Source organism: Aethalodelphis obliquidens, unplaced genomic scaffold (assembly GCF_003676395.1).
Source record: "Aethalodelphis obliquidens isolate GAN/ISIS:26980383/991018 unplaced genomic scaffold, ASM367639v1 scaffold18, whole genome shotgun sequence".
In the NCBI taxonomy this organism is placed as follows: Eukaryota; Metazoa; Chordata; class Mammalia; order Artiodactyla; family Delphinidae; genus Aethalodelphis; species Aethalodelphis obliquidens.
This window is the reverse complement of record NW_020837962.1, coordinates 10760272-10785840: the sequence shown is the minus strand read 5'-3', so window position 1 is coordinate 10785840 and position 25569 is coordinate 10760272. Positions and strand designations below refer to the sequence as shown.

General features: G+C 48.2%; 2 protein-coding genes and 1 long non-coding RNA gene across 6 annotated transcripts in view; 2 read left to right on the top strand and 1 right to left on the bottom strand.

The window, feature by feature from the left end:
* LOC113626282 (uncharacterized) overlaps positions 1-9357 on the top strand; it is a 55844-nt gene extending 46487 nt beyond the window's left edge. For 2 of the 3 annotated variants that reach the window (XR_003435106.1, XR_003435107.1), the window contains exon 4: positions 8611-8813. This is a non-coding gene — a long non-coding RNA (uncharacterized LOC113626282). Of the gene's footprint in view, positions 1-8610; positions 8814-9283 lie in introns of those variants that run through there. The other variant, XR_003435108.1, reaches the window with a different exon arrangement.
* On the bottom strand, positions 181-13003 carry ZSCAN32 (zinc finger and SCAN domain containing 32). The gene is given in 11 exon segments (XM_027117634.1): positions 181-1027; positions 1029-1764; positions 2871-3025; positions 3027-3306; positions 6016-6078; positions 6886-6949; positions 6951-7010; positions 7329-7423; positions 10254-10419; positions 11737-12287; positions 12889-13003. Coding segments are annotated over 10 exon segments (2103 nt in total). The 5' UTR covers positions 12100-12287; positions 12889-13003; the 3' UTR covers positions 181-906.
* Positions 12965-21904, top strand: ZNF174 (zinc finger protein 174). 2 transcript variants are annotated; one of them, XM_027117622.1, is made up of 3 exons: positions 12965-14393; positions 15387-15609; positions 15869-16896. In XM_027117622.1, the coding sequence occupies exons 1-3, from the start codon at positions 13986-13988 to the stop codon at positions 15946-15948; spliced, it is 711 nt and encodes a 236-aa protein (XP_026973423.1). In that variant the 5' UTR covers positions 12965-13985; the 3' UTR covers positions 15949-16896. The 2 variants fall into 2 exon arrangements, with proteins under 2 accessions (XP_026973423.1, XP_026973422.1); XM_027117621.1 differs by lacking the exon at positions 15869-16896 and adding an exon at positions 18447-21904 and having other exon boundaries at positions 13082-14393.
* The last annotated feature ends 3665 nt before the right edge of the window (positions 21905-25569 follow it).

The window sequence follows — 25569 nt, the reverse complement described above, 5'->3', positions numbered from 1 at the left end:
TTCCTTACTCCCCAACCCAACTGTATTCCTTCTCTCCCCATTTTCTGCCCCTTATTCCTTCTCTGCATGTCCTACTGTCCCGAAGCAGGTTCTACCCTTGGATCCTCTTGAGGACCGTGCAGGCTTCTGCATGAGAATAAAGTTTCTAATGGAGAAAATTTCAACCAAAGGCCAAAGAAGTAGAGGGAGAAACACCTTTATTGTCAACAGAAGTGGTAATGGTTATAAGCTTGTAGAAAGTGTTAACTATAAGAGACAATAAACCAGGAACTGGGGTGGAGGTGATGGTAAAATGAGGAATCTTACAAAGATTAACCTAGATGTTACCCTTGCTCTGAGATTACGTCACCAAGGGAAACAGATTTAATATTGCCCAGAGGCTTAACCTCTCCTTCCTTTCCTTTGTTCTTTCTTTTGGTGGTGGCTGGATTACAGAGTAGTGATCTGCTCTTAAGTTAGCAGTAGTACCTAACACTAGGTGTCAGAGGTCAGTTGTTGGTTTAGAATACATCCAGGCTGTTAACTTCTAGATGTGCTTCCCATGAGGGTGGAGAATTTCTTCTCTGACATGGCCCAGAAACAGTGCTCAGGCCACTAGCCCCCCCATTCTCTGTTGGGAACAGTCATACCCAGGTTTCCTGGCAGGACTTATGGATCCTGTAGCCTTGTCCCCTTCAAACAGAATTGAAATCGACAATGAGACAGGACCCAGGAGTCCCAGGCAGAGCCAGAAAGAGTTCAGCATTCTTACCCTGATTCCTATTCCTGGACATGGTTCTTAAGATCCGGTTGTCAATAAACCTATAGCTAAGCTGGGGATTGCCCAGTAGAATTCTCGACAAGCAGAAGGAAGCGCCAGAAACACGTGTTGACATAAGGAATTGATCCATCGGGTTTCTTCCACACTCATAGCACATGCCTTCCTTCCTGGGATATGGGAACCTCTTCTGTGTGCACCCCCTGATGGTGGATGAGGGAAGGGTTCTTAGTGAAGATTTTCTCACACTGAGAGCACTGGTAAGGCTTTTCCCGTGTGGGTTTTCTGGTGGGCACTCAAGTGGGAGCCATTGTTGAAGCTTTTCCCACACTGCCCACACTTGTGTGGGCTCTCCCCAGTGTGGACTCGCCGGTGAGCACTGAACTGGGAGCTGTTGTTGAATCTCTTTGCACAGACAGTGCACTGATAAGGCTTCTCCCCCGTGTGGGTCCTCTGGTGGACAATGAGGCTGGAGCTCTGGTTGAAGCTTTTCCCACATTCCCCACACTGGTAGGGTCTCTCCCCTGTGTGAGTTCTTAGGTGGGCAGTGAGGTTGGAGCGCTCGCTGAAGCCTTTCCCACACTCACTGCACTTGTGAGGCTTCTCTCCCGTGTGGATTCTCTGGTGTCGAACAAGATAAGAACTGCGGCTAAAGCTTTTCCCACATTCATGACATTTAGAAGCTTTTTCCACTTTGGGGACTGGCTGGTGGTGAGAGGGAGAACTCTGAGAGCAGTTTCTCCCACACAGGAAATGTGTACAGGCCTTTTCCCCAGTACGAAGTCTCTGGTGACTCATTCTCTTCTGGGATGGGGATTTCTCCTCACTCTCCCCTGGAGAACATCTTCGTTGCCTTCTTGACACTGGAGCACCCGCCCAGCCTCTTTTTAGCTCAGAATGCCAGAAGACTTCACTGGACTTTCTCTGAAAAGGCTTGCTCATTTCTGCTTCCTCTGTATCATCCCATTTCCAATTCTCTTTTGTAATCCCGCTCTTGATCTCAATACCTGCAAGAAGAGAAATATATCAGACTGTCGGGACTTCCCTGGTGGTGCAGTGGTTAGGAATCCGCCTGCCAATGCAGGGGACACGGGTTCGAGCCCTGGTCCAGTAAGATCCCACATGCCACGGAACAACTAAGCCTTTGTGCCACAACTACTGAGCCTGCACTCTAGAGTCCACGAGCCACAACTACTGAGCCTGCGTGCCACAACTGCTGAAGCCCACGCACCTAGAGCCTGTGCTCTGCAACAAGAGAAGTACCGCAATGAGAAGCCTGTGCACCACAATGAAGAGTAGCCCCCACTCACCACTAGAGAAAGCCTGTGTGCAGCAACAAAGACCCAACGCAGCCATAAATAAATAAATAAATAAATAAAAAATAAAAAAAATACATCAGACTGTGGAGCAGGAAAACAATGGAATGAGGAAAGAATTACAACTAAACTACCTTTAAGAAGAAAAACTAATTGGAATTCTCATGTGATTCAGGCTTCTGCTAATTAAAAACCTAAGTTTTATTTTCCAATTGTAATATTTTTAAGCTCCAAATTCTATGATCACAGGTAAATATACCCAAAACTCCATCCACCCACTTTGCTCCTATTGCACCTCTTTTTGGATGTTCTGACACAATGACAAAATGAGTCAAGGAGTCAAGCTCTTTGTCATCTGTCTCAGTTCTTGAATGGCCTGGCTTCTGGGAAGAGTAACAAAAGGCCACCCTGGGTTTAACCATCTCAAACAGGAAGAAGGCAAGTTGCTGGGCATCTGGGAAGCCCAGGCTTAGATTTGAAAGGAGGGTCAGTGCTGGAGAAGGAGAGAGAGTCTGGGCTGGAGACCTGACTGGCCATCTGTGGAAGCAAAGTAAGTGCAAATCCATGGGGAAGAATGACATGGACCCTGTGAAAGAGGCCAGCAAAGCAAAATCGGGGCTCTGAAGTGCAAAGGAAATAATCCTTAACCATGAAAACCAAGACTCTCTGGCCTATGTCAGGTCTACATCAAGATGATGACAAGGCCAGGAGCAGAATGGCTCTCTGGTGATGCCAGGCTAACGGCCCTAAGTGGACTTTCCCATGCTTTGACCAAGAGTCAAAGCCAAGAGTCTTACCACGTCTGTTTGGGAACAGGTCTGGCAGGCCAACCCTCCTAACTGCCTGGCCAGGATCCCTGAAATCCTCTTCCTCCCAGTCTTCACCATCCACGGTGGTACCTTCTCCAGCCTCTGTGGGCCCCCTATTCTGCTGACTCAGCTCTCTAGCCTCAACTTCCCTCTTGGCCAGGATCAGTACTGCTTGCCATAGTAGGTGCAGAGGCCCAGGGGCTGGAAAGGGCATCAGTTTCCTCGTAAAAGATACAAGGCTCAGGCACATAGCCTCTCCTCATGTTGCGGGAACTCAACTGCAGGCTTTTGAACTTGGCACGATGCTGCTCTGGGGTCTGCAGAAAGCTTTGCTCCTGGAGTTGTTCCACCAAGGCCCTGGAGATCTGGCTGTTCTGCTGATGGGTCTGGAGTTTTTCATAAAACTGAGAATGGCCAGGAGTGTCTTGGTCTCTTCATAGCCCCAGTGCACACTTGCTGCCAGGAGACAACTCAGTGACCAGAGCAGGGCAGGCTGATACCGCAGTGCAGGGTTTTAGCAGCCCAGGAAGCCACATCCTAGTCTCTCAAATTATGCCATGCTGGCTACTGTTGTTCCTGGGGAGATCTCACTGTGCGCTTGTTCCTAAAGCAACAACTTCCAGTGAAATCCTCTCCAGCTGAGGAGGGGTTGTAGAGTCTTTACCAAAGCTTCTGCTTTTATTTCTCTTTATCCTGAATCCCACTAATTTCCCCTGAGAGATGATTCACGATAAGCCTCGAGCTTGTCTGTCTCCAGGGTGGTGGGAATCTCTGAGGCTGAGTGGCCATATAAGAGGACCTGGTGAACAGGTAAGACTTGGATGGAAGCAAAGATTCACAAGAGAGAAGATAGGATACTTCTGCTAAGTCCCACCTCTCATGTATGAGTCCCTCCTGATCTGGCTCCTGTACATCTGTTTATATCTCTTGTCATCCCTGTGTATGTAAGAAACTGAATTACTGCAGGTAGTGTCCCAAGGTGAGAATAAGTAGTAAAGGTCTGGGAATAGCAGTTCAGGAAGGCTGGTTACTCAAGAACACTCAGCACAGGCCCCACAGGGGCTGCCCATCTGGGCCGGTGGCTGAGGGCTCATTTGTCTAGAGCCGTCCCAGCAAATGCATTCTGATCACACCTGGTCATGATGCTCTGAAGGGCACGCAGCCTCTTCTCGTCACCCTCTCGTCCACTCTGCTCTGAGCCACTGTCTTCTTGTGCCTGGATTACTGCAGTGGCCGCCTACCTGGTCTTGACTCTCCTCTGGACCTCCTACAGTCTCTCTCAATCCAGCTGTCAGAGTACGCCCCTCCTCTTCATTCAACTCAACTAACCTCTGTGAGTGCCAGCAGGCCAGTTTCTGAGAAATGCAACTGTCATATGACATGGACCCTGCCTTCAAGAAGACCACAGTCCTCCAAAGGTCTCCGTAAGAAAACGGAGACACAAACACGTGTTTAAATAGAGTTAAGTGTCAAATAAATTGAAATTCTCAACATGATCCTTTTAAAACTATTACTCCTCTGCTCAGAATCCTGCAAGGCTACCCCATTTCACACAGAAAAAGCCAGAGTCCTTACAAAGTCCTCTATGTAGGGCCTGAGGCCCTAGGTTAGTGCTTCTCAAAGTATCTGTGAAGAACCAGGTTTTTTCGTTTTTCAAAATACATTGAATATGCAGTTAGATGGTGCAGCAATGTCAGATTGCTATAAAAGTTTCTAAACGCTTGCTCTCAATTTCACTCTCAGTAGTGCTGCCCCACGTGATCTGGTTCTGACCTTGTTTATTACTCTCATCCCCTCTCAATCTGCACCAGGCACACTGGCCTCCTTGCCCAGGCTCCTCCGGCTCAGAGCCTTTGCACTGGTGATCCCCTCCGACTGTTACAGTCTCCCCAGAGAGTCACACAGTTCACCCATTCTCCTTCACATCTCTAATGTCATTTTCTCGGTGAGAACTACCCTGACAACCCAAATTAAAAATGCAACCCACCCTCTGTCCCCACATGCTCCATCACTCTTATCCTGCCCCACTGCCCTGCAGCTACAATGGAACCTGATTCCCAGACTAAGATGACAGCTCTCTGAATCCACACAGCGGCTCCAGCTAGGACATCACCCACCTTCCACAGAGAACACAGTGCTCCTTCCCCAGGCTAACATTAGCTTCGTTCTTTTATGTTCAGTTAACAAAATCTAGATATAACATTTACTCACACAATTTATTCTTAGGTCACAGAAACAGCCCAGGCTTTGGCTTTACAATTTCACAACTCAAAAGAAAATCCCCTGGGTTATTACCAAGACAACATAATGGTTTAGGTACTGCTTTTCCCTGTGTGTAACCTGCAGGTGGCCAAGTGAATGGCTTTATGGCCTTCATCCCAGCATTTCCCCAGCAGTGAGGGAACAGGAACAGTCCTCAACTTACAGCTGGAAGACAAGGCACAAAGTGGGAGCATGGTTTGCTTATAGGTGACAGTACCAGGACATGTGTGCCGAGAGGCCCTCACCCAAGTGGCTCTGGAGCTGGCTGTAGGTGTGGGGACTCCAGTTTCCTGGACTGGCTGCTTCCTGTCAAATTTGTAGCTGTCTCAGGGCTTCCCTGGTGGCGCAGTGGTTGAGAGTCCGCCTGCCGATGCTGGGGACACGGGTTCATGCCCCGGTCCGGGAAGATCCCACATGCCGCGGAGTGGCTGGGCCCATGAGCCATGGCCGCTGAGCCTGCGCGTCCAGAGCCTGTGCTCTGCAACGGGAGAGGCCACAACAGTGCGAGGCCCGCGTACCACAAAAAAAAAAAAAAATTTGTAGCTGTCTGAGCCCCCCACTGTGTCCTCGAGCCTCGCCTCTTTGCGCTTCCATGGCCCTTGGCTTGGCCCTTTGGCCTCAACAGCCCTGTCTGCCAAGCTCCTGGGAGAACTGGAGGAGCCCTGTGAGGCCGGCAGAGCTTCCTTCTCCTCCTGAAGGGCACAGGGTGCCTGGCTGCAGCCTCCCCTCCTTCGACAGTCACTGGCCCAGAGGCTTCTGAACTGGTTCATGCTGCTCCAGAGTCTGGTGGAAACCTCGTTCACACAAGAACTCAGTGACTTCCCCACAGAGCTGGCTGCTCTGCTGGTGCTCCTGCAGTTTCTCATAAAACCGAGGCTGCTGAGAACAGACAGGAGAGTCCTGGTGTCCTCGGCCGCCCAGGGTGGGCCAGGCTCTGTCCCATTTGCTGAGTCTGGCTCTTGTGCTTCACCCTTGATTTCTTCTCCCCTGTTTGCTGGTGTCTCATGGGCTTTCACTCTAGTCTCCCTTGTGGAAGTCTTAGGCCTTTTCCTTGCCCTGCAGCCCTGCATACCTGGGGTCCCTGCGTGTTCTCTGATCCAGCCCAGGATGTCCTTCCGACCATGAATGAGCAACCCTGCATGTGGAGATGCAAGGAGGAGACATCAAGGCTGCAGAGCATCTGTCTCTGAATCTGACGGTCGGGGAGGCTGCTCTGAGGAGGAGCAGCCCAGATGGGGCAAAACTGATTTGAAAAAAGGCAAGAGATCGGTCCAGAGACTCTGAAAAAGGGCTCTTGTTGCCTCCTGAAGGGCCTGGGCATAGAAGTAGACTATCACGGTTGGATTCTCTTGTCTTTCAGTCTCCTCTGCTCCCCAGGACCTATCACAGCTGTGTGTGTGAGCACAAGTTCACTCATCTCTCCCCTGTTCCCAGCACAGCCTGTGCCTCCCTAGCTGCTGTCTGTCTTCCCTCTCCACTCATCCTCTGCCTCCCACACGCTCTGTCCCCACTGCCCCTGTCATAAGCCCGTGCTTTCCCTTCCTTCTATCACTCTGTCCCACTCTGTGTCTTCCTTTCTCTGTGTCTCTTGTCGCCTCTCAGTATGTTCCTGTTCCTTCTTTCCCCCCACCCAACAGGCTCCCCACTGCCTCTCTGTCTCCTTTCCTCTTGGGTTCTCTTGGTCTGTCTCCAGACAACTGAACACATTCACTCTGGACCTAGAGGGAACGTGGATCCTTACCCAGCCAGGCGTTTCTGTCACTCTTCTGTGTAACATCCCTGTAGAGGGCCCTCTGTTCAGGGCCCAGGTGTTATCTGCCCTTCCTGACAGAGGGATATGGCTCTGTCCTCACATGTGGCTCATCCCTGTAACAACACAGGGGTCTGCTGCTACCGATAAAATAGCACCGCTCTAGCTTGGGGTGGGGCAGAGACAGGACCACGGGTATCAGATCAGGGGCAAAGCAAGGCAGGGAGAGGTCAGGCCTCCAAGAGAAGGATCGGGATGGGTAAAGAGCCATATGATGATGTCAGTGGACAGAACAAGGAAACAACCCAAGAGAAACTCAATGGACCACGTAAAAATCTTTCCAGCATCTCTAGAAAATAAGGGACTTTAGGCTGAGAGTGAGCGCAAGATGAAAGGGGAACTTAAAGAGACAAAAGGTATCCACCATAGCTCACCTGGGCCCCAGCTATGTGGAGCACAGCACCTGTCTCCTGGTCTCTAAGACCCCTCCTCTGAGGAAGGTTCCTGGGAGCCTGCAGAGTAAGCCAGGCTGGGGGAGAAAACAGCCACTGTTAGAGGGCGGTCTCCACCTAACAGCCACAGAGCAGAGGTTGTGAGTGGGGTCCCCAGGCCAGCAGCCTCAGCAATACCTGGGAGCTCATCAGAGATGCATATTCCTGGGCCCCACTGGGATATAATGAATCAGCAACTCTGGGGGTGAGGCCTGGGAATCTGTTTAACACGCCCTCAGGTGAGTCTGATGCATAGTCAAGTTTCAGGACCACTGCCACAGCCAATGGCCTGTGTGTTAAGAAGTTCCTTTCACCAGATCTCTCCTGACATAATAGCTTTAAAAAAAGGTTTTTTCATTCTAAAGAAATATGTGCATAGTATATATATATATTTTTTTAAATTTATTTATATTATGTATTTATTTTTGGTTGCGTTGGGTGTTCGCTGCTGTGCACGGGCTTTCTCTAGTTGCAGCGAGCGGGGGCTGCTCCTCGCTGCTGTGCCTGGGCCTCTCAGTGCAGTGGCCTCTCCTGCTGCGGAGCACGGGCTCCAGGCATGCGGGTTCAGTAGTTGTGGCTCACGGGCTCTAGAGCACAGGCTCAGTAGTTGTGACGCATGGGCTCAGTGGCTCCGCGGCATGTGGGATCCTCCCGGACCAGGGCTCGAACCCGTGTCCTCCTCATTGGCAGGCGAACTCTTAACCACCGCGCCACCAGGGAAGCCTCATAGTATATTCTTTAAAAATTTTAATAGAATACTTGGGAGCAAGGGGAGGGAATGTCTCATTGCCCAACCACTCAGAGATGACTATAATGCTTTTTTTTTTTTTTAATTTATTTATCTAGTTTTTGGCTGTGCTGGGTCTTCGTTGCTATGCGCAGGCTTTTCTCTAGTTGCGGCGAGTGGGGGCTACTCTTTGTTGTGGTATGTGGGCTTCTCACTGCAGTGGCTTCTCTTGTTGTAGAGGACAGGCTCTAGGCGCATAGGCTTCAGCAGTTGTGGCACATGGGCTCAGTAGTTGTGGCTTGTGGGCTCGAGAGCACAGGCTCAGTAGTTGTGGCACACAGGCTTAGTTGCTCCGCGGCATGTGGGATCTTCCTGGACCACGGCTCAAACCGGTGTCCCTTGCATTGGCAGGCAGATTCTTAACCACTGTGCCACCAGGGAAATCCCCTATAGTGCTCTTAAAAATACCATGGGAATTCGATTCTTTTTTTTTTTCAGACCAAGATAATACATTCTTTTCCAGATCCCCATCTTCAAGAATAGTACAAAGAAAATGGTACATTTTGATGACTTATTAGTGGAACTTGACCCCTGGGGAGGTTTCACCACTTGGGAGCAGCCCGCAGGTATGGTGAGCTGAGGTTGCAGAACGTGGAACACAGTGAGTCCTGCCCCCTTTACTCAGACCCCAAAGTCTCAGAAATCACACACCAAAGAGCACAGATGTTCCCAAGGATTAAAAGTAAATAAATTCTAAATGGCAAAGTTTTCTAACATATTGGTAGTGTATTTACTTCACTTAAAAAATACGAAAGCAGGGACTTCCCTGGTGGCGCAGCGGTTGAGAATCTGCCTGCTAATGCAGGGGACACGGGTTCGAGCCCTGGTCCGGGAGGATCCCACATGCCGTGGAGTAACTAGGCCCACGAGCCACAACTACTGAGCCTGCGCGTCTGGAGCCTGTGCTCTGCAACAAGAGAGGCCGCGATAGTGAGAGGCCCCCACACCACGATGAAGAGTGGCCCCCGCTTGCCACAACTAGAGAAAGCCCTCGCACAGAAACGAAGACCCAACACAGCAAAAATAAATTAATTAATTAATAAACTCCTACCCTCCCCCCAAAATACAAAAGCAAACAAACTCTTAAGACTGTTTCTCATTTCATCAACAGAAGCTTGCCTTTTTAAACAGCATGAAGACACAGTGCTTTTCTTTAGGATCTGAGTTAAATAAAGGTAAGGGGGCTTTAAAATAATTACTTAGAAACCTGTAAGGGCAGCTTTGAATTACACAGAAAAGGCAGCAGTGGCCTTTACATAATCTAGAAATGTATGCAGCCAAAGTGCTTCACAGAAAGAGACTTATAAAGATAGAGCCTTGGTCTGTCTGCGCAATGGAATATTACTCAGCCCCCAAAACAAACCAAGTAGTGATACTTTGTAGGCTGGAAACGTGATAAATGAGAGAGGCTAGAAACAAAAGGTCATATATTGTAGGATTCTATTTCTATGAAATGTTCAGAACAGGCAAATACAAAGAGAGAGAATGAGGAGCAACTGCTTAATGGGCATGGCGTTTATTTTGGGGAGGATGAAACTTTTGGAATGAGACAGAGGTGGTGATAGTACAACATTGTGACTGTACTAGATGCAATGAATGGTTCACTTGAGATGGCTAATTTTACATTAGGTGATGAATTTGAGATCAATTAAATTTAATTAAATTTTTAATTAACCTTTTTCTAAAAAATTAGGACAATTTTTTAAAAAAGCACTGGAAGAAAGGAAAAACTAATAGGAGAAATGTATTTTGGAAGAGATTAAGCTGGATGGAAGGGGGTTGTATTCAAGTTCATGAAGAACCACTCTGTAGAAGGTGAGGTAATTATGCTCACCTTTAGTAACACCAGATTCAGAAGCAATAGAATTAACTTGTGATAAGAGAGAATTAAGCTAACACATAAAGGATCTCCACCCACATTTTAAGGGCTAGTACCATCAACTATAATTTGAAAACTTGATTTTTGGATGTATCTCAAAGGCATTTAATCTGGAACCCAGGGGCCAACTTGAGCTCAGACCTGTATTTCCAAGAGATGATTGTCCCTCACACCTTGGGGGAGGGCAGAGGCTTCTGCTTACCTTCTGACTGTCCCCACGATCTCTGGGGTGAGCTCCGTGACCCCTTCACAGGCCATTCTTCTGGAAGAACCCCCTGTTTCAGGTGGGATCTCAGTGATTCTCTGGCTGCTCCCAAGGAGGCCGTCTCCTCGATGGGCATTTTCAAGTCCTTCCCAGATTCCGGGACCTGAGAACAGACCCCATCATCTGTCACTACAAATTCCTGTCTAAAGTGACAGAGGAGAGATACTGAGAGGTAGCTGGGGTATCACCTCCCTTACTGCTTCTCACTTCCACTTCCTGCTCTCCCCTTCACCCCCCTGATGGGTTTCAAATAGCCGTTTTAACCCTTACATTCCTATACTGTTTTCATTCACGTTAAGAGTGTGATCCTGAAATGGTGGTGGACAATAAGGGAGAGATAGTCCACACAGAAATGGCAAGGGGAACCGGGACCAGGATGACTGTTAGCACAAAGGGATTCCCGCTCTGCTTAGGTCCCCTCTCCAAACTCTTAACTTCGTACATGTGCTCCACTGCCCTTCTCCATCCATCCTGGTTATTATTAACAGTCTCCAAACCATGGATATTAAATTAACTTCCCCCATTTCTAATGCATCACCACCATACTGCTCCCCCCTCCAAATTATGTCAAAACCTTTCAATCCTATGAAATTTCACCGACACTCCCTTCACCACTCTTCCTCCTACAGCTGGTGTGCACATCCGCCTCCTCGCTGGGAGACGCAAGCACATCCTGATCCAGCCATGCAGACTCGGGCGTCAGCAGGCTGCTTCCTGCTCTGGCCACAGTCACGTTCAGGCTGGCACTCCTCTGACCCACACTCCTCCGTTACTTGTTGCCTCTCCCAGATTTCTGACCTGGATTTCAGCCGTCTTCTTCCCACAGAATCTCCCACAACTGAAGCCCTCATGTTTCTTTTCCTTCTCCTGTGCCTTTCACACCCCCCTTCTCCCAAAATATACACGACATTACACTGAGTGGATCTCAGACCGAGTCCTTACCTCTACAAGTAGGTATTTTGTGAAACTCATCACTGTCCCAAACTGACCACTTAATTCAGGCAGCAAGGACCAGCTCTAATATGACTTTGTTTAGTGTACAACACATGACACACTCCTTCAAGGAACCTTCTAGCAAGACAGATTAGATTTAAATTCAACAACATCTCTAATTTTCCTGACCTGCTGAGTGAAGGATTGTTGTCCTTTTCCTCGCCTTGTTTTGGAGAGTGTTATCTCACTTTAATTAGTGACTCCAAGGTTTCAGTGAATATATGAATGTCTAAGTTATTTCAGCAAATGAGAAATTCTTCCCATAGACCAAGGACATAGGACCAAGGCAGGATAGCTAATACTTTCTGGGCAGCAGACAGCTTCTGGCATTTCTCAGCTAAGCGCCTCTCCAGTAACTGGATTCTTGAGCTCCTCACACCAACTTCTTCATGACTAAAACCACAAGGTTCTGACTGCCTTTTCTCACCTGCTGCCCAGGTGCTCTCTGTACATCCTCAACCAGAGCCACAGCTTCATCACCATTTTCTGGACACTGCTCCCTCACCCAGCTCTGGATCTTTTCTGGCAAGATGGTCAGAAACTGCTCCAAAACCAGCAGCTCCAGGATTTGCTCTTTTGAGTGTGTCTTAGGCCTCAGCCACTGACAACAGAGTTCCCAGAGTTTGCTAAAAGCTTCATGTGGACCAGCTACCTCCTGGTAGCAGAACTGCCGGAAGCGCTGGCGGGAAGCTTCATAGTCAGGGCCGTTGTTGTGCAGGGCTGATTTCTGTCTCTGTGTGGAGTCCTTGCTTGGGGACGGGTGTGCCTGGGAACTCCTTATTGCAGCCATGGTTTGCTTCAACGAACTGGCTTACTGGTTGCCACTTCCATCCTGCAGATCAGATTCCATCTCTTTTCTTATCACTGGGAAGCGGGTCTCCTGGATACCAGTGAAAAGTGTGTCTTTTTGGAATCAGAGACATGAGCATTTCATAGACATGCAGACTCAGACGCACACTTGAAAAAGGCTCAGTGAGGCTGAAAAGAATCAAAAAAGACAGCATGAAACCATCCCATATTCCTCCACTCTAGTTCTTATGTTTTTTTTTTTTATGCAGTACGCGGGCCACTGTTGTGGCCTCTCCTGTTGCGGAGCACAGGTTCCGGACGCGCAGGCTCAGCGGCCATGGCTCACGGGCCCAGCCGCTCCGCGGCATGTAGGATCTTCCCGGACCGGGGCACGAACCCGTGTCCCCTGCATCGGCAGGCGGACTCTCAACCACTGCGCCACCAGGGAAGCCCAGGCTGATTTCCTTTTTATTCGGCAAGGATGCCCTGAGTACTCCAGTGCACTCGGTGCTAGGGTTAGGTCCTGCGGCTGAAGTGGACTAGGAAACAAGTCCGCGGGCTCCCGCTCCGGTCTCCCGGGGGTGAGACGGGCAGGGTCACAGGCCGGAGAGAGTCCGCGCTGGGGCACAGGGATCGGGACACCTCTGGCCGGCTCGGGTGGGCCGGGGCGAGGGGCCGCGGCACAGGAGGGTGACCGCCGAGCGTGCGAGGGGCGCCCTGACCTGGCCCAACTGCCTCTGAGACGACTGCCAGCAGCAAGCCCCCGGCCGCCAAGAAGCGGAGCACTCACCTGACGCACTCACTCGCGACTCCCCAAACTCACTCGGCCACCGGGTCGGAAGTCAGCACCGCGAGACCCCGCGCGGATCCGCCCACTGCGCTTGCTCGCGAGTCTTGCCAGCGGACTACAACTCCCGGAGTGCACTGCGACGGCGGGGCGCCGTTCTCGCCAGCATCGACAGACCCAGCAGCCGATAGATGAGAGAGAACGCCCCCGAGGAGCCAATCCCTCTGCGGAGGAGGCGCGCTCTCCCGTGGCACAGTTTCGCGGCAGCCTGTGGGAGTGTCCGCGACGAGCGGCTTTTTCCCCGCCCTCAGCCTTGGCTCCTGGGTTCTGGTTCCCCGGTCCCCAGAGAGGTGAGTCGGCTGCAGGTGGGCGTGTGGAGCGGGGCTGTCGGCGGTGCTGCCGTCGCAGGCGCCACCCCCGGCTCGCACCCGGCCACGTAGTTGAGCCGCGCGCCAGAGTGCTGCAGCTTCGCCAAGCCCCGGGCCAGCTGGGGCGCGGAGTCGGAGCCGGGCGCCCTCGGAGGCCGGAGCGGCTGGGCCTCGGAGCCTCGGGGGTGAGCAGCCGCCGCGTCTCCGTGTACCTTGCTCGCTAGCAGGAGGTTTCCGCTAACTCACAACCCCCAGCGTGCGCCGTGGCCTGCCTGGGCTCGCCCTGTAGCGCCCGGCGAGATGCTGGAAGTCGGCCTGTGGAGGATGCGGGGGAGCTGGTGCAGGCTACCTGGATGACAGCCTGAACTTTTCCCAGGGATTCCTGCCAGCCCATTAGGTCACGTTGCGCATTTTCCTCTGAGACCTCTTGTGCTTGCCGCTGAAATAAAAGCGGTATTTCCCCCAGTTTCCTTTTAGGACATTATGACTTTTCTCCTTTGCAAGACAGTTCAAGAAACTGGCAGAAAAACAAACTCTTCCCACTCTCAGGGACTGTGTTGTCTTCAGGAGTTTGGGGTCAAGTTCAGCGAATGAGGAGGCTCTGTTTGCATCCTTTCCTTTCCAGTATCCTCAGAGGAGCTTCGTTTCTAGCATCTTTCTAGCATTCAGGGCCATGATCCTGAAGGCTTGAGCTGTTTACAAGGAGAGAGAAGCTGTCTCCTGAGCCCCAAAATGGCGGCTAAGATGGAGATAACTTTGAGCTCGCAGTCCCACATTCAGGCTTCCTCCAAGCAAGAGAGACATATAATAGCAAAACTAGAAGAAAAACGGGAGCCCGCTCTGCAAAAAGACTGGCCCGATCCTGAGCTCTCCCGCCAGAGTTTTAGACGGTTTTGTTATCAAGAGGTGTCTGGACCCCAAGAGGCGCTCTCCCGTCTCCGGCAGCTCTGCCGTCAGTGGCTGCAGCCTGAGGTGCACACCAAGGAGCAGATTTTGGAGCTGCTGGTGCTGGAGCAGTTTCTGAACATCCTGCCTCCGGAGATCCAGGCTCGGGCCAGGCATCAATGTCCAATGAGCAGCAAGGAGATTGTGACCCTGGTGGAAGATTTTTACAGAGCAGCCAAGGGACCAAAGCAGTGGGTAAGGAGGGTACTTTCTGTGGTCTCCAGGATTTCTTTTTCATCTTTCTTTTTCATCTGGTTAGTGTTTGGTTTCTGGACCCCTCCCTAGATAGAGTCCAGAATTTCAAACGTTGCTTCTGGCCTCTATTTGGAACCCTCCTCCCCCCACCCTCCTAGGGAGATGTAACAGGTTTTCAGAAAACCCAGCCACAGGCATTCCAGTGAGAAAGTAGAGGATCAAGTAAGGCTCTTGAAACTTTGCTGACAGATCTCCCCTGACGCTTTCTTTTTGAAGTTTTTCTACAGTCAGGATTCATAGCAGGCAGGGTCATTCTACTGGATAGGAATTTGATTTGGGGGGAACTTTATTAGACCTTGTCCGAAGTATCTTGCATATTGCCTTTGGATCAGGAAACTCCAGCTCTATTGGCTAGTATTCCTTCCAAATCCCACCCCCAAGTCAGACCGCAGTAGGAGCCTAGGGAGGAAGCAAACAATCATGTGCTTTGGTGAACGGAAGCAGTTAGGGAACAGGGGTAGGGCAATCCTCTTACTACTGAGATCTCCTCACCAGGAGAGCCTTGGGCAAAACAATTTACTGGTAAGGGTGGTTTTTAATGGCCCCCACCCTACTGCTTCCTGATCCTATGGGGCCTGTTTCCTCCAGAAGCAGGGAGGCAAGTGAGCATAGGGTAGGAACCTGCTGGGTGGGTGTCATGGCTGACCCTGATATATTTGTGCCTGCTTTCTGATGACTTTGACTCCAGGCCTTGAGAAAGCCCCAAGCTTTAAGGACAGGAAGTATCGGCTGATTTGAAGCAGCCTCCTTTTGGTCATTCTGCACGTCCTTCCCTTTGCTTCCTTTGAGAGTTTCTGCATTCTCTCTCAAGGTTGACCCCCAGGCCATTATCAGAAATTTCCAGGGAAAAACAGTCATTACAGAGCAGTGAGAGGTCAAGCTGCCCTCAGACAGTCCTTGAGTTGTGCTCTAATGCATGGGGCTTGTTCCTAGGTGGCTGTTTGTATGGAGGGCCAGAAGGTGCTCTTGGAGAAAACTGGATCCCAGCTTGGAGAACAGGAACTGCCAGACTTTCAACTGCAAACTCCTAGCAGATATCCCAGGGAGAGCTCTCTGGAGGAGACGTCCCAGGCAGGATCTCAGGATCAGCGGAGCCCCCGTCATTGGGAAAAATCCCTGCTCCTCCAGGACCCAACCCCCAAATTGGCTGAGACAGGTAAACACTCGGTGCCTCTTCTCTCCCTCTCGTCATCCCCTTATCGCCATCAAAGCATTTCATGGTTCTAAAAAGCCATAGACCAGGTATTGGGTTTTTTTTCAATATTGTATGTGATAGTAGATCTTTATTCTCCAACGAATTTCACGAATTAGAATGGTAGTGTTACTAAAGTGTGCTTTTATCATTTTCTGTTCATGACTATTTGAGAATCCAGTGCACAGGATTATTCTAGTGCCTTCTTTTCTGTCCCATTCAGAGCTACTTATAGTGAAGACAAATCCAAATATGACCACTGATGAACTTCCATTCGAGCTGTGGCTGAGTTTCGTCACTTAAAATAGTCCCATGTTTAGAAGGGACCTAAACAAGATTCTGCTAATTAGAGAAAAAAAACCCTCTCCATTTTATGTTCTGCCTCTTTCTCCTCCTGTGACATTGTCCGTGTCCATTTCCTTATCTGTCTCTGGTACAATGCCAGTATAATTGCAGGCCCTGCTCCACACAGTCCTGTGGTCTCTCTGACTGAATGAAAGTGACACTTTGGCCAGTCTTGGTGATGTGAATACAGGATATGGTGAACAGGTTAGAGAAGAAGGTTACAAGAAAGCTAGATTCCTTAAGATTTGCTACATTCAGCGAAACACTTTGATTTCATTATTCTCAAAACTCATGAATGGAGAAGACCTAGGGCATCCAGCAGGAAAGCACTGTGGCCCTGGCTGAGGTCCCGCCTCATAACCTACGGCCTTCATGGTCCTAAAGAAAGTGGACCACATGTACTCCCTTCTTCTGCCTCAGCAGAGGCAGCTGGGTGTGCATGCTGTCTCCATTTCCTTTTATTTGATTCCAGAGAGGGTGGAGTCTCATGCTCAAGGTTCATCCATGTTGTAGCATGTGTCAGTACTTCATTCCTTTTTAATGGCTGAATAATATTGCACTCTGTGGACATTTCGTCTGTTTATCAGTTGATGGACACTTGGGTTGTTTCCACCTGTTGGCTATTATGAATAGTGCTGCTGTTAACAGTTGTGTACAAGTTTTCGTGTAGATGTCTGTTTTCATTTCTCTTGGGTGTACACCCAGGAGTGGAAATGCTGGGTCCTATGGTAACTCACTGTTTAACCTTTTGAGGTTGGACTTTTCCAAAGTGGCTGCGCCATTTTACATCCAGCAGTCTATGAGTATTCCAATTTCTCTACATCCCTGTTGACACTTGTTATTTTTTGTCCTTTTTATTGCATCCATCCTATTAGGCATGAAGTGGTATCTCATGGAGCTTTTGAGTTATTTCCCTAATGACTGATGATGTTGAGCATCTTTTCATGTGCCTGTTGGCCAATTGTGTATCTTCTTTGTAGAAATGTCTATTCAGATCCTTTGCTCATTTTTTAAAATTTTATTTATTTATTTATTTTTGGCTGCGTTGGGTCTTCATTGCTGTGCATGGGCTTTCTCTAGTTTCAGCGAGCGGGGGTACTCTTCATTGTAGTGTCCGGGCTTCTCATTGCTGTGGCTTCTCTTGTTGCGGAGCACGGGCTCTAGGCATGCAGGCTTCAGTAGTTGTGGCTCGCGGGCTTAGTTGCTCCGCAGCATGTGGGATCTTCCTGGACCAGGGCTCAAACCCGTGTCGCCTGCATTGGCAGGTGGATTCTTAACCACTGTGCCACCAGGGAAGTCCCCTTTGCTCATTTTTAACTGGGTTGGTCTTTTTATTGTTGTAAGAGTTCTTTGTATAATCTGGATACTTATGTATAATTTGCAAATATTTTCTCCCATTATGTGGGTTATCTTTTCACTTCCTTGATAGTATCCTTTGAAGCACAAATGTTTTGGATGTTGAGGAGGTCCAATTTATCTTTTTGTTTGCTTGTGCAAACATACATATCGAATGTACTATTGCCTAATCCACCATCACAAAGGTTTACACCTTTGTTCTGTTCAAAGAGAGATAGGTTTAGCTCTTACATTTAGGTCTTTGATCCATTTTGAGTTAATTTTTGTATGTGTTGTGAGTCGGGGTCCAACTTCATTCTTTTGTATGTAGAAATCCAGTTGTTCAGCACCACTTGTTGAAAAGACTATTCTTTACTCCATTGAATTATCATGACAACCTTGTTGAAGAGCAGTTGACCATAATTGTGTGGGCTGCTTTTTAAATCTGAATTTAAATTAAAGTTAAATAAAATTAAAAATTCAGTTTCTCAGTCACACAAGCCACATTTCAAGTACTCAGTAGCCACATGTGGTTAGTGGCTGCCATTCTGAATAGATCTTCCACATGGCAGGAATCCTGTTGGATAATAGCACTGTTGTGGAGTTTCTGTAATGAGGGTGCATGTCTGGCCCATATCTCAATTTCCAATCACATATGCTGTCTATCAACTTCATAATGGAAGAAAATACCACACTTACTGGATTTACCATTATTTGAAGAGAGTGGTGGTCAGTGTCCATGTAAGTGAGGGTATATTTGCAATGTTGAAATTTCTGATGGGTTTGCTTTTCCCTATTTCTCCTTTCTTAAACCTTTCCCCAAAGGTAGGAAGGAGGGAGGGGTTGGAGAACTTGTTTCCTAACTTTAGTATACATCGGAATCACCCCAGCTTCCCCCTGTTAACTGCAGACTTCCAGGTTCCATCCCCCAGAGATTCTAACTCAGCAGCCTTGGGGGAGCAGGGGCAGCCTGCTTGGTGGACAGCTGCCCCAGATGAGTCTAATGCAAGTTGCCAAGTGGAGAACAGCACTTTGAGAAACTTTGCCGTGTATCTCGTAGCTCTTTTGCTTGGGTTCTTTCTTCGAAGCCCAGAAATGAAACATATTCTTTATAATTATAGAGGCCTCCAGAATGAAAAGTGACAACAAGGAAAATCCACAGCAGGAGGGGGCTAAAGGAGCAAAGCCAGGCACCTTGTCAGTGGGCAGGCCCAAAGGGAATGGTCTGCAGAGCCCCGAACCCAGAGGGGCGACTGTGAGTGAGCCCCGGTTGTCACGGAGGCAGGTCAGCCCCCCACGCGCTCAAAAGCCATTTGCTCACTACCAGAGACATTGCAGGGAACTGGAATACATCAGCGGCCCCCTGAAGAGCCACCCACTGAGAGAGCTGAAGAAAAGCAAGGGAAGCAAAAGAAACCTGAGCAGCCGTTTGCAACGTCTTGGTCACCAGCCGACCCGCTCAGCGAAGAAACCATACAAATGTGATGACTGTGGGAAAAGCTTCACGTGGAATTCAGAGCTGAAAAGACACAAGCGAGTCCACACAGGGGAGAGGCCCTACACGTGTGGAGAGTGTGGGAACTGCTTCGGGCGGCAGTCCACCCTGAAGCTGCACCAGAGGATCCACACCGGAGAGAAGCCCTACCAGTGCGGCCAGTGTGGGAAAAGCTTTCGCCAGAGCTCAAACCTTCACCAGCATCACAGACTCCACCATGGGGACTGAAAGCAGGGCTGGGTCCTCTCTGTTCGGAAGAAGGTACTTGCATTTCTCCTTCCCCTCGCTTGCATGTAAATCACAAAGACCATCTGCGTGACTTACAAGGGAGAAAACGAGATCCCTGAGGAGTGATGGTGCCCATCGGGCTGGTGAGGCGTCGGTCGGGAAGAGGCTGACAGGGGACTTGATCGTGCATGGGGTCGTGTACGATGATGGGGGAAGAGATGGAAGGTCTAGGCATTGGGTCAGAGAGCACCGGGGTGTCTGCTGGAGAGCGGGGAGTCACTACTGAGGGAGAATCAGGATGATCCTGCAGACGTGCCCCGCACCTTGATGTTAAATCTCCTCCTGCTGCTTTATTTATCCTCTAAATCTGTTCAAGGATAAATCCTATATATAGTTATACATTTGCTGTCATACCAGACAATCTTTATCATTGCACACACTCCTTTAATAAAGATGAGTGATCTGCAAGAATTTCAAGGCAGAAGTTCATTGGAATGTAAATCCCCTAATATTCTTCCTGTCATTCCTGGCTGTTCATAACAAAGGAACCATGAAGTGGGAGTATGGACACGTTTGTGTGAGGCAGGGGTCTCCAAGTATTAGTGCTTTTACCAAATAAATACACATACACACACACTAAAGGTTCTTTTTATATCAAAGCACCTTTGATTTGGTAAAAGAAAAATCACAGCTGCTGCAACCCCCCACCCATAGTGATAAGGAAAAGCTACAAGAAGCAAGACTGCTAAGACAACAAAGGGAATCCTTCCTACTTTCCTTTCTCACTTAGGCCAGTAGCTTTAAGAATAACAAAATGCTTGGGGTGATGAAAATATACTAAAACTGAATTATTTCAGAGCAAGTACCCAAAATCATTGAAACATTCATTAATTTTATGATATGTAAGTTATACCTCAAAGAAGTTTCTAAAAATGACAAAATGTATTTATGTAAAATGTTAAAGTCCTAGAACTAGGCCTGAGAGATCATCTAATCCCACCCCTCATTCTCTCAAAATGGAAATTATAACCCAATCAGTATACAATTCTTAGTCACACTGGGCAAGCCAGTGGATCTCCTAGTTTAGAGAAGACTTTTGGTAGGTGGGTGCAGTATGTCAAGCAGGAAACAGGTGCAGGTAGCGTTCTTCCTAAAGCATCAGTATCCTCAGGTCACTGCTGGCCACCTCAGGGCTGTGGTTGTGCTATTGTGTGTCCCCCCACCAAGGATCTCAGGTTCCTCTGACCACAGAGGGACAGGTGCTCACATGGGCAGCCCTGTTCCCCAGGTCTTTGCACACACTGTTCCCTTTGCCCTTAGGACCCGCCGCCCCCACTCCCTCTCGCATCTCACAAGAGTTGCCAGCTCTGCAAAGCCTCCTCTGACAAGTTCTAGGCAGAGGTAGACTTCACCAGTGGCGCTCAACCTGGTAGCAGTTTCGCCCCCTAGAGGATATTTGGGAACATCTGAAAACACCGTTGGTTGTTATGACTTGGGGGAAGGGAGCATAGCTCCTGGCCTCTGGTAGGTACAGACCAAGGATGTAGCTAAACATCCTGCAGTGCACAGGACGGCCCCAAAACAGTTATCTGTTCCAAATGTCAGTAGTACCAAGGTTGGGGAACTGTGCTATATATGTTAAAAGCTCTTTAAGGACAGAACCTTGATTTTCCATCACTTTAGCTTTAGAACTTAGCCCACACCCAGCCAGGAGAAATAGGTGTTCAGTAATTGAGGAGTTGAGGGCCCCTGCTTCACCCTGGGGCCCATTCCTGCCTGAATCAGAGATCCTGGTGGCAGTCTTTGAATGCAGTGGACAAAACCTCTCATCTTTTGAGCAGAGAGAGACTTAATGGGAGCCCAGTGGCCTGCTTCCTAGTATTTGGTGGCCCTTCAGAATCTAATCCAAGGTCCCTTTCCCAACAATTATGTTAGATGTTAGAAGAGTTTATTGTTAGGCCTGCCTGTTATCTCACTCCTGTCCCCTGCCTCTCACCGGTCAGAGCCTCCTGATTCCTTATTCTGTTACCACCTTTTTTTCTCCAGGCCAGTTTCACTGTTGTTTCTTAGTAACTTCCCTAATTATATTTACGTCTGTATTAGTTTCCTCTTGGTGCTGTAACAGATGACCACAAACTTAGTGGCTTAAAACAACACAAATGTCTTCTCTTATAGTTCCTGAGGTCAGAAGTCCGAAATCAGCTTCACTGAGTAGAAGTCAAGGTGTCAGGTGGGCTGGTTCCTTTGGAGGCTCTGAGGGGTGAATCTGTTCCCTCACCTTTTTCAGCTTCTAGCGGCTGCTGGCATTCCTTGGCCTGTGGCCCCTCCCTCCATCTTCAAAGTGCGCCCCTCCCTCCATCTTCAAAATGCATCCGTCCAGTCTCTGTCATCACGTCACCTTCTCTTCTGACTCTGATCCTCCAGCCTCCCTCTTAGGAGGACCTTTATGATTATATTGGGTCCACCCAGATAATCTGAGGTATCTCCCCATCTCTAGATCCTTAACACACCTGCAAAATCCCTTTTGCCATATAAGGGAACATTCACAGGTTCCAGGGATTAGGATGTGGACCTCTTTGGTGGGGACTGTGATTCAGCCGACCACATCCATCTAGTGAATCAATTCGGTTAGTCAAAGACGATATCTCCTAAAAGCAAAGGAACATAGATTTCCACTTTCCTTAGATTTGGGACAGGAAATCTCTCTTAAAATAAGAGCTTTGTTTACTTGGTATGTTTTGAAGAACCCGTGTATGTGTGTTTTCTGTCTTCTGATTATGAAATTAATAATTGCTAAATCTTAATGTCTTTGGGTACCTGTTCAACTGTGGACCTTGAATAAATGTGACAAAATCACCACTCTGAATATCACTCACTCCCAAAAGGTTTTCAAGCCTGTGATGCTGCTGCCTCCGCCAGCCCAGTTTTCCTTTGACAGGTAAGGCTCAGCTCCAGGTGAGGAGTGCCCGTGAGGGTCTGAAGTCCTGGTAGAAGGCCCCTGGGCACTCAGCCACATTTGCTGGTCTGTACTCACTTCTTCAAATGTGGGAGTCCCCATGTGTGGTTCCACCAGAGAGTCTCAGCACAAAACATTGACCTGCTGACTTACAATCGGCTACCCCATATGAGAAAATAACCTCTCTCCTTTTGTGTGCAGCCTTACCCATGGAGCGGTCTGTTAAGTGTCACCATGTTTTCTGAGTTTGCCCTGTACTCACCCATGTGGGGGTGGGATGATTCCTACCTTGGTTATTTGGTCCCCGGCTTACCCCAGGAGACACGGAGAGGGGAAGATTCCATGCATATGTGAGGGATATGGACCTCGCAGATTTCTCTGAAAAGCATTTTCCATCTACAGCAGATAAGGACTTGTAAAACCCGTCCCATGATACTGTTATCGCTCCCAACAAAATTAACAGCTCCCAAATACCATCTGATAGATAGAGTTGAAATTTCCCCTAGATATTTCTAAAACCAAAATGCTATTTTTTACAACTTTATTGAGATATAGTTCACATATAAAATGTATCCATTTAAAGTGTACAGTTTAATAATTAAAGTAGATTCACAGTGTTATACCACCATCACCATAATCTAATTTTAGAACATTTTCAACAGCCTAAAAAGAAACCTTTGGGACTTCTCTGGCAGTCCAGTGGTTAGGACTCCAGGCTTCCACTGCAGAAGGCACGGGTTCAATCCCTGGTCAGGGAACTAAGATCCCACAAGCTGTACAGTGTAGCCAAAAAAAAAAAACGAAAAGAAAGAAACTCTGTCTCATTAGCAGTCACTCCTCACTCCCCATCCCTGGGGCCCCTTGAGCCCCCTTCCTCCTTTCACTCAGCACAATGTCTTCAGGGTTCCTCCATGTGGTAGCACATGTCAGTACTTTATGCTTTTAGTGGCCGAATAATATTTCAGTCTGTGAACAGACCATGTTTTGTCTATCCATTCATCAGTTGATGGACATTTGGGTTGTTTCCACTGATTGGCTATTATGAATAATGCTGCTATGAACATTCATGTACAAGTTTTTCTGTGAACATATGTTTTCATTTTTCTTGGTTGTATACCTAGGAGTGGAATTGCTGTGTCCTATGGTAACTCTATGTTTAAGAATTTGAGGAACCGCCAGACTGTTTTCCACAGGGTCTGCACCATTTTCCATTCCCACCAGCAGTGTATGAGGGTTCTAATTTCTCCACATCCTTGTCAACACTTGCTATTATCTGTCTTTCTGATTGTAGCCACGCTAGTGGATATGAAGTGGTGTCTCATTGTGATTTTGATTTGCACTTCCCTGTTGGCTAATGATGTTGGCATCTTTCCATGTGTTTACTGGCCATTTGTGTATCTTCTTTGGAGAAACAGCTATTTCAAAACCTCTACCCTTTTAAAACTGGGGGTTTTGTCTTTTTATTGTTGAGTTGAAGAGTTCTTTATACATTCTGGATTCAAATCCTTATCAGATAAATGACTTGCAAATATTTTCTCCCATTCTGTTGTAATACTTTTGCACAATTGCAATAACTCTCTTTAAAGCACTGTCTGTCACCTGCCAAAATACAAAACTGACTAATACGGTAACAGTCCTGAATTACCAGTGAAACAGACGTGTGAGGCAAAATGTCACTCCTGCCTCTAGAAATTTGTCTGGACCAGATAAGGGCAGAGCCAGCTAGGGTAGCCCCAGGAACCTACCTTGGTCTACCTACCTGACCTGACTTAGTCAAGTCTGAGGCAGCTCCATAGACAAACCAGAGTGGACTTGGTACCAGGCTAAGGCCAAGGATGGCTTTGCTCACAGCTCTGTTGTCCCCCAGCCCCCTGACCTGGATGTGTCACTTAAATTCTTCAAGCCTGTCTCCTCCGCTGGAAATGGGAAGACCCACTCTGCTTACCTCACATGATTGGTGAAGTGAACACACGTGTGTGAAAGTATTTTCTGTAAAGTGTTACATAAAAAGAAAATGAATTATGTGTCAAGTAAAACAGCATCTTGAAATCTCCTTCTGTCAGCTTTTCAGATCCAAATACTTGTGCCTGGAATGAGCAGAGAGGCCACAGGCGTTCGAGGGTGGAGAGGTCCTATTTTCCTGGATTTGGCACTTGCTCACACTGGGGTTGCGGTAGAGAATGTCCTGGAAGGGGAGAAGAATTTCTCCAAAAGTCTGTTTATGAAAAATTGATGTCCTAGAGGGAGGCACCCCAAAGCAGAGGCACCCGCCCTTTCTTCAATGCCCCTTCATGCTGCTCCTTACTTTTCTTTTTAACATTGATGTTTTAAAAATTTTTTATCGTGGTGAAATATACATAACATAAAGTTTACTATTCTAACCATTTTTATTGTACAATTCAGTGGCATCACATACATTCACAATATTGTGCAGCCATCACCATGATCCATCTCTAGAACTTTTCCATCTTCCCAAACTTAAACTCTGTCCCCATTAAACACTAACTCCCCGTTCCCCCTCTTCTTGCACCTGGCATCCCCCATTCTACTTTCTGTCTCTGCGAAGTTGCCTACTCCACATACCTCGTATAAGTGGAATCATACAGTATTTGTCATTTTGTGACTGGATTATTTCACTTAGCACAATGTTCCTGAGGTTCATTAGAATTTCTTTTCTTTTTATGGCTTAATAGTACACCGTTGTATGGATAGATCACATTTTATTTATTTATTTATTAAAAATCTATCTATCTATCTATTTGTTTATTTCGGCTGTGCCACGTGGCTTGTGGGATCTTAGTTCCCAGACAAGGGATCAAACCTGGGTCCCAGCAGTGAAAGTACTAATTCCTAACCACTAGACTCTCAGGGAATTCCCATGGATAGACTGCATTTTAACCATTTATCTGTCAATGGACACTGGGGTTGTTTCCACCTTCTGGCCATTATGAATAATGTGCTCCTTACTTTTTGCAAATACATATTTTCAAAAACCCCAATGAAAAATTTGCCAGAAGGCCCTGAGTCTTGTGAGAGTGGCACCGCGCATTAGTGTTCCTGGAGCAGCTGCAAGCAGGAATCGGGGCAGAGGTCCAGGGAAGGGCTTGTCCTAGGAGCTGGAGCAGAGGGTTAGGGGCCAGGAGGGAGACAAAGGTGGCAGAGGGAGGCCATCCCAGATGGGAGCAGCTTTAAGGAGGGTGGAACAGCCAAAGATGAAGGTTACAAGTCAGGGCTCACCTGGGTCCCCCTGGGAGATGTGGGGCCATGGATGTGTCCGAGTGTCAGGAGGGGACACGTGCACCGAGGTCTCGGGAGGACAAGAGCAGTGTTTTCAGCAGTGAAAGGGAAGGCCAGAGTCGCAAAATTCTGCAAGTGGCACAGTCTTAGGAAGTGACGCTGCAGAGAGATAGATGGTTCATGTAGAATGGGGGTGTGCAGGCTAAAGACAGTGTCCAGAGGAAGAGTTTTAAGGCATTTATTTTACCTTTTGGAAAACTTTAATAAAGGAGCGTCGGGACATAGTTCAGCATAGCCAAGTGTTTTAGTCTGTTTGGGCTGCTGTAAC

Bases quoted from the DNA above. Each gene is read 5' to 3' on its own strand.
- ZNF174 (XM_027117621.1), top strand. From the start codon at position 13,986: ATGGCGGCTAAGATGGAGATAACTTTGAGCTCGCAGTCCCACATTCAG. The intron at 14,394-15,386 runs GTAAGGAGGGTA...GCTTGTTCCTAG, and splicing joins CCAAGGGACCAAAGCAGTGG to GTGGCTGTTTGTATGGAGGG. The intron at 15,610-18,446 runs GTAAACACTCGG...TTATAATTATAG, and splicing joins CCCCAAATTGGCTGAGACAG to AGGCCTCCAGAATGAAAAGT.